The sequence below is a fragment of the Echinops telfairi genome, unplaced genomic scaffold (genome assembly GCF_000313985.2).
Source record: "Echinops telfairi isolate 266 unplaced genomic scaffold, ASM31398v2 ScPeMD7_31;HRSCAF=116, whole genome shotgun sequence".
Lineage (NCBI taxonomy): Eukaryota > Metazoa > Chordata > Mammalia > Afrosoricida > Tenrecidae > Echinops > Echinops telfairi.
The window spans coordinates 23,902,210-23,917,698 of record NW_022103928.1 but is presented as its reverse complement, the minus strand read 5'-3'; the positions used below and the strand labels follow the sequence as shown (position 1 = coordinate 23,917,698).

Below are 15,489 nucleotides of genomic sequence, written 5' to 3'. Positions count from 1 at the left end.
GACCCAAAGCCCATCTGTAGGCAACTGGACACCCCCTTACAGAATGGTCGTGGGGAGGAGATGAGCCAGTCAGTGTGCAGGGTAGCAACAATGAAACATATAACTTTCCTCTAGTTCTTAAATGCTTCCTCCCCCCACTATCATAATCCCAGTTCTACCTTACACATCTGGCTAGACCAGAGGATGTACATTGGTACAGATAGCAACTGGAAACACAGGGAATCGAGGACGGATGAACCCTTCAGGAAGAGTGGTGATACCTGGAGGGTGGAATGAAGGTGGGGTATAAAGGGGGAGCCAATTACAAGGATCTACATATAACCTCCTTCCTGGGGGATGGACAACAGAAAATTGGGTGAAGGGAGACATCGGACAGTGTAAGATATGAAATAATAATAATAATTTTTAATTATGAAGGGTTCATGAGGGATGGGTAATGGGGAGGGAGGGGGGAAATGAATAGCTGATATTAAGGGCTCAAGTAGAAAGCAAATGTTTTGAGAATGACGATGGCAACAAATGCACAAATGCACTTGACACAATGGATGTATGTTTGGATTGTAATAAGAATTGTATGAGCCCCTAATAAAGTGATTAAAAAAAAAGAAGAAATGAAAAAGAAAATAGAAAAATTTGTCATGAAGAAAATAGCGCTTAGGGGAGATCGAGGCAATACCGTACACACAATTCACTCATTACATTTTATTTCAGAGCATCGTGGGCCACAAAAAATTACTCAGGGGCTGCATGCGGCCCACAGACCGCCACTTTGACACCCCTGTTTTAAAGTGTACAATTCATTGGGTTTTAGAATCTTCAGAGACTATTATGATACCTAATCTTAGAGCATTTTATCATTTCCAAAAGAAATGCTGTACTCATTAGCATTCACTCCTCACTCCCTTCCTTCCCTTAGCCCCTCATAATCGTGAATGTACTTTTTGTTTATGAATGTGTCTATTGTGAACATTTTGTATAAATGAGATCATACAGTATGTGGTCTTCTGTGACTGACTTCTTTTAGTTATCATAAAATTTTCACAGTTCATCTATGTGGTAGTATGTATGTATTGACAATTGCTTTATTCCTTTTGTAATGTAAGGCTACATGATTAATGGTTAACCAAAAGGTTGACACTTCAAATGCACAAGCAGGCAGCATAGGGCAAAAGATCTGGTGGTCTACTCCCATAAATACTGGAAATGCACTGCTGTTGAGTCAAGTTGATCCCTATTCACAGTGTAGAACTGCCCCATAGAGTCTCCAAGGCTATAATGTTTAAAGCAGACTACAGGATCTTTTTCCAATGGACCAGTTAGTCCAGTGGTTCTTAACCTTCTAATTTCGCAACCCTTTAATACAGTTACTCATGTTGTGGTGACCCCCCAGCCATAAAATTATTTTTGTTCCTACTTCATAACTATGACTTTGCTAGTTATGAATTGTAATATAAATATCTGATATGCAGGATGTATTTTCATTGTTACAAATTGAACATAATTAAAGCATAGTGATCAATCCCCAAAACAATATGTAATTATATATTTTGAAATCTTTATTTCTAATTACAAATAAATAAAATTTTGTCTGGAAGCATGGCGTAGCATGGGTAACAGTCTTCATGCTGGGTACTTGTTTGTGAGTGTATCTGCATGTAGATGGACCAGCCTGGAGAGACGAATAGAGGAGCAGTGTCTCGATTACTAAGATCATCAGAAATATGTTTTCTGATGGTCTCAGGGAACCCCTTTCAAAAGGTTGTTTGACCCCCAAAGGGGTCGTGACCCCCGACAGGTTGAGACTCATTGATTTAGTTGGTGGGTTCAAACCGCTGACTTTTTTGGTTAGCAACCAAGCATTTAACCACTGTGCCTATGGGACAGTTATGGGACATTTCATCTCTGTCATAACATAGCGTCGCTGTGAGTTGAAGTTGACTCAGAGGCACCTGAACAACAGCCATCAGATTTTATGTGTTATTTCATTAATTGATTGATATTTGGGTATCTTTTGCTTTTTGACTTTTATGACTAATGCTGCTATGAACATACACGTACACATTTTCCCCCATTCTCTTTGGTTATTTGGAAATCTCGGCCATATAGTAATTCTATGTTTAACTATTTAAGAAACTGACAAACTTTTCCAACGTTCCTGTGCCATTTTTTCTACCTTATTTCATGTCACCTGGGAGCGAAACCATTGCCATCAAATCGGAAGGAGAAGCTTAGCTGAATTGTGTGCTTTGTCTTAGGGAGATTAAGAACCTACCTGCAATTGTTTGTAGAGTTATAGTACTTTTTGTTTTATTTTAAATTTTTAAGTAGGTATGGAATTATTAATCTTTGGCTCAAAATTTTTTTTTTTGCAGTTTTATCTCCAAGACACTAAAAGTAGTAATGGTACCTTTATAAATAGCCAGAGATTGAGTCGAGGCTCTGAAGAAAGTCCACCATGTGAAATTCTTTCTGGCGATATTATTCAGTTTGGGGTAGATGTGACGGAGAACACACGGAAAGGTATGGGTATGGATCGTTTTTTCCTTTTATTTGTCTTTTTAAGCTTACTTTTTAAATTCTGGTACTTAATGTTATAAAACAGCGTTAAATACAGCATTATATGCAGTGAAAATTTAGAAATCCTTTACCTTCCCCATTTTCTAAAATTTTAAATTCTGAAATGTTACTAATTTATATTTCTAATCACATTATGAAAACATTAGGAGGTAGTTGGCTGCAATGACAGCACACTCAATCATTAGGAGCCTAACCTGTGAGGATATCTATTGTTAACATGAAGTCTGGAGGTGGGTAGGTTCAGAGTTTGTTCGTTTAGCTACATGACAACAACATTAGGGATCCTGATGGCCACAGCCCAGACCTCATTGTCCTCACACCAGTAACTCTGACAGGAGGATGAGCTGGGACAAGAAACATTCTTGTTTTTACGTTGAGAAAATGAGAAAAGGCTATAGAGATAGCAGCTGACAGTCTCTGTTGCAAGTATAAAATACAATTGTATGCTCGGTTTTGGAAACTGGAGTTCCTTACAAAATAAATGTAGGCTGTTTATTTTTACCATTCTGAAGATTTCCTGGTTCTGTGTAGTTTGCTTTATGACTATGGATTTACATGGCTAAATCAGAAGATTAAATGAAAATGAACCCATAGTGTGCAGTTCCACTGTATTAGTTTATTGTAAACAGTGAATCTATTTGGCAAGTTTCTCCTTTTGTTTTTCTGAACACACTCTGCCTATGACGGATGATAGGTTATGCCATCAGTCTCTGACATTTTACACAACAGAGATGGGTGGTGGTTGTGCTGCTGGTTTGTGTATGCAGGCGTATATTTATGTATATACTTTTACTGGTATTATAACCCCAATTTATTGTTTTTTACTGGAACTTTTGGTCTCCTCGTTTAGTGTTTGATACTAGAATTTTGTTAGGGCTAAAACTCAGAATTTCCGTTTACAATTGTAGAACAGGAAAAAGATTATATTTTTATGTAAAATTTTGACTACTCCTTATGAAAGAACTCACTTTGCATATAATCAAACATGGAACTGCTGTAGTGGACAATCCTACCTCTCCTATTGTTATATCACACCTTCTGTGGCACCAAGTCCTTCAGCAAATATTTATTGAGTGCAGCTCCGAGTCACCCACAAAGAAGGCAAAATTTAACTACACTGTGTTTCTCCCCTCGGAGTGCCCGTCTTCTTGGTGTGCATTTTCCAAAGAGAAACTAGTAGGTATTAGAGATAAAAACAACCCACTACGATTGAGTTGATTCTGACTCATAGACACCCTATAGGGCACATTAAAGCTGCCCTATAGGCTATAAATCTGCATGGGAACAAAAGCTCATCTTTCTCGCACAGAGCAGCTAATGGGTTCAAACTGCAGAGTTTTGAACCCACTGCTCTACCAGAGTTAGAGTTCCAGATACATTTAGGAGATGATAAATAAACCAAAGTTAAGTTGGATTTCTCAGAGCTTTTACTATGCTAGCACATATGCAAATCTCCAAGAGACTGGTAAGTGTAGAAGACAGCCCTTTCCAAACTCCTTTCTATCCTTTCCTGTCTAGCTGATGGACACGCTTTTAAAAATGTAGAGAAGATGATACTGAAATTCAAGGACATTACTTGTACAATATTATTTCTGTAATCCTAGATTTCTACAGGATTATTTGAAAATTTAATCTTTTATGCCCACTTTAAGGAAATTAGGTAAAGAAAATGTTTTCTATTATTTGAAATGTTATTTCAAGAATTGACTTACCTATAGGATTGGTGTACAGCAGTGCCATGATTTATGTACTACCTGTTTCAGCATAGGCCAGAAATAACTGTAGACTTTGGTGTGTGCTCAACAGTACTATGAACAGCTTTATACCTCTTGAAAATCTTGCTGAGCTTATACAACACTGCAAAATAATTCTTGGATCAAAGAAGAAACTAAAAGAAATTTAAAACTATGCTGAAAGGAATAGATTAGATAGGAGACTTTTATGCCCAAATACAGTCAAATCCTTTAGTCAGATAAAATTGATCATCTTAAATTCATTATTAAAAGAAAGGCAAACAGTGAAGGAATAAGTGATGTGGAAACAAATGTATGAATAGATAGATGGAAAAGAATTTTTTAAAAAGAACAAGGAAAACAACAAACAAGCTGAGAAGAAATAAAAAGTAGCAGTTAATGAAACAAAAAGTTCTAGGAGGGATAAACAGTCCCAAATACCATTTATTTTATGGGCTCAGAACTTTAGTCTCAATAGACATCAAAGTTAAGCAATACAACATAGTTCACAAAGAAAATGTTTAGCATCCTACTTTAGTGAGTAGCAGCTTGTGTCTTAAAATCATCTGAATGGCTATCTAAGGTGCCTCTATTGATCTCTTCCAGACCAAAATAAAGAAGAGTGATCAGAATTGAAAGGCACATGGAAATAATCTGATAGCATAACTGATCACACAAACCTCAGTCTGCACAATCCCGAGACCAGAAGAACTAGAGAGTACATTGCTGTCACTACTGGCTGCTCTTAAAGGGATCACATTAGAAGATCTTGTAGAAACCAAGAGAAAAATGTAGAACAAAAACTCAGAATCATTTTTTGAAAGGCCAGGATTACTGGATGGATAGAGAACTGTGGAGTTCAAAGTCCATAACAAGATTATGACCCTGAAGTACCCTACAGTATTGGAACTAAACAAAACTAAACTTGCCCAAGTGACTCAATTTTCAGCTAAACAATAGACAGGTCTATAAAGTGAACAAGGACACTAGAGAGATATGTACTCCTTATAAGATCAGCCACCCATTTGAGATCAAAGGGGCACCATTTACCTCTGGACACGGTTCAGGAGACAGGAACGGTTAGGAAAGAAGGAAGCATAGAAATGGGAAACACAAGGAAGAAGTGGGAGCAATATTTTTACCTTGTGGGGACTACAATAAGTGATGTGGAAACAAATGTATGAATAGGTAGATGGAGAATAGATTTGCTCTGTAAATCTTCACCCGAGTGACATAAGGAAGTTTTTAAAAAATAACCAATAAAATATGCAATTAAAATTATTAATCAGATAAAAATTAGCAAAACATAATTGTTTCATCATGAAAAATATAGAAAATATATTTATAGTTACAGTCTTGGGAATGCACCGGCAGGTGCAGGTCTACCCTGTCTTCTAGTATCACTATGAGTCAGAATCAATCTGATGGCAGTGAATTTATTTTTTTATATATATAAAATATCACTGTGAAAATGGGGTCAATTAATTAGATAATCTTTAACCAGAAACTCCTGTCTGCTATTTATCACTTCAGGTCAGCTTCACAAATATCTGTCCCTATCAGCCCAAGACCTTTTATGAGTAAGTTCTTTGGCATCCTCCTCCTGCTTCAGGCTCCATCTGCACTGAATTAGTTTTATTCCCTCCAACAAAACCAGAATCCCAGTCCTGGCCTCTAAGCACGGTTTCCTGTGCCTAGATACCTTTCTCCATCTTCTGACACAGGACCAGATGACTTGCTCATGCCAAGGTTGCACCCTGCACTCATCCTACTTTGGAAAAGTGTGTCGATTACCTCACTCAACTGTAAATGCTGCAGTAACAGTGTGTCTCTCTTGTTCATTGCAGAATCCATACACCTGGTTGAATAACTTACAAATGCCCCGTCAATCTTCATTCACCATTTTTCAAAAATATCTTCTACCACTTTATTATAGCAAGATTTTAGGAACCTTCTCCTAACTCCAGGGGCTTAATGTAAGGACTGGAACTTGAAAATCTTTTTGTTACTGACTACCCTTTTTATTTAACTGCTATCCATAACCTGTCTGAGCTTTAGTTTCCTCATCTTAAAAAATGGGAATCACTGTTAACACTGTCTATGGATGGTTGTGGGAACATCTAAAGAATGTATATAAAGTGCTCAGCCAAGTACTGTTATGATTCCTAAAACCCTGCAAATCATTTTTACCATTGCTATCTGCCATTAATAGGGGAAATCCCAAAGCTGATTCAGCACAGACTGTACCAAACTGACTGAGTGACTGAGGAAACCTTCTTAGTGAGAGGGGCATCTCTTTTAACATTTAAAAATGGGTTCTCTCCCAGGCTGTGTACCAAAATTACCCGCAGAGCTCTATAAACCTACAGATGCCTAGAGTCTAAGAAAGAAAATTAGTAAGTATGGGACCTGGACATGCCTATTTTTTTCCCCAAAGCTTCACATGGTTTTACTGTACAACTGGTTTTGATAATCTTGCTTAATTAGCTTCATGGCAGCAAGTTTTCCTTCACATTCTGCTCCATTCTTGCCAGCTCCTCACCTGTATTTCAGCTACTTGCTTGTGGGAAGTCAAACCTATAACCTTTCTATGCATCTATGTATCTAGTTGTCTTGGAGCTATTTGTAAAGACAAGATATTTTGGACTTGTCTGCTTAGTCAGGTGTGATCTCTGACTCCCTTCAGCCGTGCAGCAACCCTATACTACCAAGTTAGTTAGCCCTTGGTTCAGCTTGTAGATTTTTACATCCTTCTATTTGTTGGACTTGAAAGTGACCTATCTTAGCAGCAAAAGTGTTTACTTGCTGCAGCCAGTTAAGCCAACCGTCCTTCCTTTGGGGGTTAGTGTGTATAGGCTGCCCTAAGGGACCTTGGAGACAACCATTTGCTGCTCTTTGATGACTTTGGCTAATTTTAGCCAAACTGGGATGTAGGTGCTTTTGAGAAAAACCCCAAGGTACGGGACCCTTAGGGTCCACAGTGGTCAGGTCTTCATGTCCATCCACACTAAGCTTCAAAATCATCAGATCATATGATAGAGCCCTTACTCAGGGCCAACTAAGGTCAGGTTCCCTGGGCGCCAAAGGATGCATATCTCAAAGAAGAAGTGGGGCTTCAAATGTTAGCATTGCTGGATCTTCTTATTGTGCTTCTGTACTTATTGTAGCCTGTGTTTAATGAATCTCTGTGCAACACCATAGCTCATTGCCAAGTTACAGTGAGTGACCGTATACAACAGGATAGCACTTCCCCATGGAATTTCCGAGACTGCAGTCTTTACAGAAGCTGACCGTTGGTTGCATCTCTCTTCCGGGGAGCAGCTGGTGGGAGGTTCATACTGTCAGCCTTTTGGTTCACTGCTGGGTGCTTAATCACAGCGCTACTAGAGCTGCTTGAGGAAGCCATAGACCTGTAATTAATTCTGCCCTTTCCTGGCTCTCTGAAGTCTTGGTAGCTTAATGGATTCTGCTTTGGACTTCTAACCGCAAGTCAGTAGTTCAAACCCAAAGGGATGATTGTATTCTGTCTTATAGTGTCATTATGAGGTGGAGTCAACTTAATGTCATTGGGTTGTTTTTTGGTTTTCCCTGTCTTCTGCCAGCGAGGTGGAGGGTATGAGATATTTCAATGGAGACAAACTTTATTATCCTTAAAGTAAGCAACATTTTTATTACTGCGTAAGGGAAGCTGTAAAATATTAACTAGGCATTTTTATTTTAAATTTTTTATCATGGAGATATATATACTTTGTTTCCCCGAAAATAAGACATACCCATAAAATAAATCGTAGCAGGATTTCTAAGCATTTGCGCAATATAAGCCATACCCCCAAAATAAGACACAGTGATGGGCGTGGCTCTGAGCGCACCATCGTTGAGTGGTCACAGAGACTGGCAGCCCTTCTCCTCTGCCCCGGCATGACAGCTGCTATTGTGGAGGGGACCAGAGAGGTGTGGACAGCCCATCAACAAGGTCGGCTCCCCTGTCCGGTCCGGTCATTCTGTGCACGCTGCAAGCTGAGGCAGAGAGGGAGACATAAACAGTGGAAGTCAAAGTCTCCTCAGTGGAGTGAGGAGCGAGCAGGAAGCTCTGCTCTAGGTATTGTGTGTCCTCAGGGGGAAAAAGTAAAGCCGTGGCTGCCGTTTCACTCAGCACTGTGGGTCGATGCTCCAGAAGACGACGACTTAACTACATTTGAATAAATGTAGATCGTTGTACCATACTTAATAACACACCCGCTGAAAATAAGCCATAGTGTGTCTTCTTGAGGAAAAATAAATATATAAGACACTGTCTTATTTTTGGGGAAACACGGTATGCAAGATCTCCCCCCCACCCCCCCAAAAAACAACCGGAATTGTTTTTCTCAAAGCTATATATTTAAACTTTTTAATGTAACAACCTTATCACCTTCACAGTACTCTCTGTTACACTTAATGCATTTGTCAAATCTGTGATTCCATTCTTGGAAACATTTTTCAAACTCGTCTGTTTGAATGGATGATAGTACCTCCCTCATTTTTTTTCTTTACCTCTTCTATGTAACCAAATTGTCCTTTCATGTCCCTCTTCATTCGAGGAAACAAAAAAGTCCCATGGAATGAGGTACACTGCATGAGCAGGTGCATTGTTGTGGTGGCAAAACCATTCCCCTGTCTGCCGCAAATCAGGCCTTTTTTGTCACACACTGTTAAACAATCTTTTCAGAACCTCTAAATAGAAAGCTTGATTAACAGTCTGGCCTTGTGGAACAAACTCCAAATGCACTACAAGTCGGCAAACAAGGTTTGTCATCAATCAACATTTCACCTTTTTTTTGTTTGTTTGTCTGTTTTTGTTTTTGTTTTTTAGATTACTTTTTTTTTTTTAACATTTTATTAGGGGCTCATACAACTGTCATCCCAATCCATACACACATCAATTGTGTAAAGCGCATTTGTACATCGTTTCTCAAAACATTTTCTCTCTATTTAAACCCCCGACATTAGGTCCTCATTTTTCCCCTCCCTCCCCGCTCCCCCCTCCCGCATGAGCCCTTGATAGTTTATAAATGAGTATTTTGTCATATCTTGCCCTGTTCAACCTCCATTTTATAGAGACTAACAGACATTCTTTTTCATAGTAAAGATTACCTTGGTATTGAGTATTTGATTCTTTGCTAATGTTAAAAATTAAAAAGCAACCAATCCTTGCTGGCCCTAAAGTGCTAATTTTATCTGGTGAGAGACAGTTGTGTAAATGATAGTCACCATGCACTGTACTCATTGTAATAAGTAGGGACAGGGTTCTCTGGGAATACCTAGTCAGATATGAACGTGGATGAAGGAAGTAGAACCGCTGAGTCTAGAAGATAAATAATAATTGATCATGCAAACATGGAGGTAAAGAACATCATTGACAGAAGGGAAAGCTTGTGTAAAGCACTGGGGTAGTGAAAGGTGAATTGTGAGGGACAATGCAGGTGGTTTAGTTTTATATAGAAAATCTAAGATGGCAAAATAGACAGTGAGGCCAGAAAGGGTGGAAGGAGCCTAGTAGTATATTCTATGATTGCTATGTTAGGCAGAGTTTTGACTGACTTATAGATGGGACTTGAAAACAAAAATTTGAAAAACTAAACTGAGAATTTGAGACACCTAATAACAGAAGTTATTGAGGCAGTTTCATTTGTCTGAGGTCAGAGTTTTGTGGAAGGTATGGAAAGGAATTAAAGGTTCAGGACAGCAGAAGTAGGAATAGGCTATCTTTTAAATTGGGAAACAGAAGTTAACAGGTGGGCAAAGTGCATTCTCTCTCTTAGTTATAGATAATTTTTATATATTCAACTGGCTTTCTATTGAATATAGAATTGAAGGTTGTACACTTTTCAAGAAATTTCCTTCTGTATCCTGCTATGTGATTAGAATCATTCTGGACAGAGATGAATTTCTCCTGAGTAATGAATATTGTCATTAAGTCACCAGATTTATTTTCTTTTGGAATTTACTACATTTAAGGATAAAATATATGTTTAGATATAAAAGATATGGAGCTTAATACTTTTAAACAATTATTTTTATACATTTTGTTTGTTTCTACCAGTAACCCATGGGTGTATTGTTTCCACAATAAAACTTTTCCTACCAGACGGTATGGAAGCTCGCCTCCGCTCAGAGTGAGTATGATTTGGTGCTATGACAGGAAGTTTGGGGGCTAATGGCCTTGGTAAAAATGTTCTTTTTCTTTTTTTTTGGTAAAAATATTCTTGATGTACTATTAATACTTTAGTAATATTTTATCATTATTGAAAAATGCAAGTTTAATATACTATTTAACTGCTTGTCATATTTGTTGTGATTCTAATAAGTAATTATCTATAAGGAGGCAGAGATTATTTTGTTTCTAAATTTGACTTTACAATGTACATTTTGAAAATTAGGTATTTGTCAAAATATATGAGGGTTGTTTAAACTATTGGTGAGTAATAATGAACTCAATCCCTTTTGATCTGTATTTCATGTCAAAAATTCTTAAAATTATGCTTGTCTGTAAAGTAATGACAGTGTCTTATCATTGGTTCTTGAGGATTTAGTTAATAGTTTCTTAAATTGGAAATATTTGGAGGTTGTCCCCAAATTTTTTGTATGAAATAAATGGGAGGCCACTTAGAGGCAGACAGAACTTAAAAGGGGAAAAGTGCTCATAAATGTAAATGTCAGAATGATCTTGAACCTTTAACAAATTATTATACAGTGTTGGGGGATCTGAGCAATCATTAAAATTCAATTTTTTTTATTTTTAAGGGAAAACCTTGAAGATTGTTTCTAGAGGGTGAAAGGTTGAGAGAAGTATGAGTTGAAGGCAGGATAGAGTAGTGAGTAGGGAAAGAAAGAGAAGTCCTTTGATTACTCCGATGATTCTGCTTTTAAAGAATTTTTTATTCTGCTTTCTTTAGCATCACTATATTTTGTTTTATGTAGAAGCTACTATATATATATATTTTTAGCTTTAAATATATCTGAAGAAAAAGAAATTGTGAAACAATTCAAATTTAAAATATTAATCTGTTTACTTTTTAAAATATAGTTTAATTTCATAAATAGAGATAATTGGTATTAACAGATACTTAAAAATCTGTTTTCTGTGACTCATGCAAAATAAACAAATTGCAATAAACCTTAGTAACCTTAATGTAACTTTTCTGAGTCAAGTTAAAATTTTATAAATGCTCATAAATGTAACTGAATCAACAAATACTGTAGTGAAAATTTAGATGTTTGTATTTCTTAATGAGACTTTTATTTCAGGGAGGCAAAAGGTTTGAACAGTTACATAAGTAATCATTTGTGTTCTCAGATTCCATCCAGTAAGGCTTGTGAATTATTTTAGTGTACTTCAGTGAAAGATGTCCTTATCCCCTTGTTCCCACAGTACTCTTCATCTTTGTCCATTTCCTTGTCGTTGTTTGTTTTTTGGTTATTTTTTCCTTATGTGACTGAACTTTACGCACTTCCATCAATTTTATTTTGACCTATAGTGATCCTAACGAGATTGTAAATCTTTTCTCGGAGCAAGTAACCTTATCTTTCTCTGGATGAGCGACGCCTGGTTGTTTTGAACTACCAGTCATGGGGTGGACACTTACTAGACAGCATCAGCAAGTCTCCTTGGCTGAACTTTAGCTTCATTCAAAATGTTACACTTTCATTGTACATTATCTGGCTGATTTTCGGCAGAAAGTTAATTTTGAATAGGCTCTTACGTAAAGCTGAAGGAAAATCAGTAAGGTCTTTAGGGGAGGGTAGTTCATAAAGAGCTACAGTCTAAGTAACCCACGGAGACAGTTTAGTTCTATTCTGTCCAATAAGGTCACTTTGTGTCTCTCCACTGGATAGCATTGAGGGAGGGAGAGAGAGAGGGAAGGAGAGAGTGTCTGGCTTAAAGGAGCCCTGTAAGATATGATAAAATAATAATTTATAAATTATCAAGGGTTCATGAGGGAGAGGGAGGAAAAAGAAAAATGAGGAGCTGATTTCAGGAGCCCAAGCGGAAGCGAGAGTTTTGAGAATGATGAAGACAACGAATGTATATGTGTGCTTTACACAATGGACGTATGTGTGGATTGTGATAAGAGTTGTATGAGCCCCAATAAAATGATTAAAAAATAAATTAATTAAAAAAAAATAAAGACGCCCTGGTGAGGTAACGGGCTTATACCTTGGGATGCTAATTGCAAGGTAGGTAGCTTGAACCCACTAGCTGCTCTACAGGAGACAGATGGGATTTTCTGCTCCAGTAAAGATTTGCATCTTCTGAAATCCACACGAGCCTATCTCCTCTGTCCTGTGTGCTCCCTGTGAATCAGTATCAACTTGATGGTGGCGAGAATCCGGTTCAAAGTCTGAATCCACATGTTCTGTGACTCCACAATATGTGACTCCACATATTCAAGCCCCACGTTACTCATTTTAGAAATGAAGACAATTTAGTGCCTACTGAACAGGAGCTTTATGAGAATTAGATAGGACTGTGCACTTAAAGAGTCTGACACAGTGCCTGGCATATAATAAGCACATGAAGAATATGTACTGTTTCTGTTATTGTAATATAATATTTAATGGAAATTAAGGTGCTTTGAGATGTGCCAGAATCAGTTGTAGTTCAATATTCTTTGTGTGTGTGTAATTTAGTGCCTCTTTTTTAAGGCTTAGAATATTTCATCTTTTCACGATTCAAAGGTTCACTATAGACGTTAACATGTTATAATGCAGGTAAGAAATGATCAGGATATAGTTGTTCATCAGGATATGTCTCCAAGTTCTTTCTGGGTTGCTAATAAATGCCCGCAGTTTGATGTAACTCAAATAGCTCCAGCTCTATGGGTCTGTGAACCGAGTTCCCTGAATTTAGTGCCCAAAGGCACTCAGTGCCACCACTCTATAAGCTAGTCTTCTGCCCGAAGCACTCAGCTTTACTTTTACTGTGGGCTGGGAAGTCCACTCATCTCTCGCATGCCCTGGCTTCTGGTTCTGTTGAATTCAATGCTTTTAAAGATCCTCAATGAGCAGTTCTCAAAAAGTAATCTATTTTTCTTCCTGGATTTTTATTATATTGCACACACAAAAAATGTTTAATGATAAAAATGAGAGAGAAATTACCTATAATCCTTTGTCCTTACCCTACATAACTGTTTATTCCCCCCCCCCCTCTACATTCTCTTGTATTGTTTGATTTTAGGGACAATTCCCCCTTTTCATAATTAAAAAAATGTACCCATATAAAGCTAATTTGTAAAATACAAATATGTATCACTTATGAAATGATTTGTTAAACTTTTGAGCCTTTTCATTTGTTAACCATAGCTTCTTTTTTTCCTAATAGTTTTATTACCACTTCGTTCACATGTCATACAATTCAATAATTCAATCCTATCAAGAAGAGTTAATACAATTATCATGACAGTCAATTCTAGAATATTTCTTCTTCCTTGTACTCATTGTTATTCATGTAATTTTTTTCTAATTGTGACAAAAATGTACACAACAAAACATTCTTCTATTCAACAACTTCTACATGTATATTTCAGTACCATTGACTATACGCTTCATGTTGTACAGCCATTATTGATATCCTTCTCCAGATTATTCCACCAGCATCAGCATAAACTCAATGCCCCATAAGCAACAACTCCTTCATCCATGGTAACCATTGGTCAAGTTTGGTATTAACCATATTTTCATGAGAACAAAAGTATTTTGTACTTGAGTCACTAAAAAAAATGGATTTTAAGTAATCTGGTAGTACTAACAGCTTCTATTTAGACTTTTTCATCTCCCTCTATGTGCGTATCTGCAGAGAGACTACCCAAAACAGTTAACCTCTGTATGCTGGCATTGGTCATTGTTTTCTTTATTTCCTCACGTTTTCCTTAATATGTTTAATTTGTATAACCAGGAAAATGAAACAGATACGTCTTAAAATGTTTATTTCATTTTTATTTAGTAGAGAAGAAACACTTAAATTGTAAGTAATGTTTTAAATCCTACATTAAACACTTAACAAAGGTAGATTTGCTAGGGCCTTGTATAGGCTCTAGAGATGAAGAATTGTTAGTAGCAGTTCCTCCCCCATGTGTTTCAGCCAGCTAGGAGAACAGATTTAGAATCCAAGAAGTACAGTATGGGCTCATTGAAAGCCTCTAAAGGTTATAATTGGTGCTCAGAAGGGAAGTGGGTCCTAGTAACTCAGATTCCAGTTTACCCAGCATTTTTGTGTATATGAACTCACTAAATTAGAATAACTCATAGAGTGTTTGCAGTTACCAGAGTGGAATCCGAATGATGATTCCTGATTTTTCAATTGTGCTACATCAATTTCTCAACAGCTTATACATGATTAAGCAGGTGAATCTAGGATCTTTATCCACTTTTCCAGTTGGACATCACTAATTTCACCCACTCTTTTAAGTTGAACATCACTAACCATTAGGGTAGTGGTTCTCAACCTTCCTAATGCCGCGACCCTTTAATACAGTTCCTCACTCATGTTGTGGTAACCCCCGCCCCCAACCATAAAATTCTTTTTGTTGCTACTTCATAACTGTCATTTTGCTACTGTTATGAATCGGGCAACCCCTGTGAAAGGATCATTGGACCCTCGAAGGGGTCACGACCCATAGGTTGAGAACCACTAGGGAATGAGGGTGGCATCCTTGTTCGGTGCTGCTTTTTCTCACTCCCAACACCTATCCAGGATATAGGTACCTTGACTTCTTTAGCTGTTCTGTTCCTTATTTATATTAACATATTTACTTCTCATAAAAACCCCATTGAGTTTGTCTTTTTTTTAATCTACTTTATGGATCTGAGGGTAAAACTGATAGTGTTTAGGCAATTTGCTTGAGACTATATAGCTGGTGACCTGAGATGGAAATTAGATCCAATCAGTATATCATTTAACATGCATGCTTACTTGCTACTATACTCCCTCTTTTGTCAGTAAAATTTTAAGGCTAAGAATGCAGTTGGGAGCAATTATTATGGCTTAGGTAATTTTTAAAAGCCATACACTGTTTAGTTTCATACATCCGGTTAGAGTGAGATGGCTGGGTGGTGAAGAGCCTAATTGCTCTTTGATTAGCAACATTTGTTCTCCACTGGAACAAGTTTCCAAACCATAGGGGTTCTTCTTCTTCTTCTT

General features: G+C 37.4%; 1 protein-coding gene across 22 annotated transcripts in view; it reads left to right on the top strand.

The window, feature by feature from the left end:
- Positions 1 to 15,489, top strand: part of LOC101663503 (sarcolemma associated protein) — a 165,744-nt gene that overhangs the window by 80,709 nt on the left and 69,546 nt on the right. For all 22 annotated transcript variants that reach the window (XM_045290087.1, XM_004702402.2, XM_045290084.1 and 19 more), the window contains exons 2-3: positions 2,373 to 2,520; positions 10,393 to 10,465. In XM_045290087.1, the coding sequence (XP_045146022.1) occupies positions 2,373 to 2,520; positions 10,393 to 10,465 (221 nt within the window). The remainder of the gene's footprint in view (positions 1 to 2,372; positions 2,521 to 10,392; positions 10,466 to 15,489) is intronic.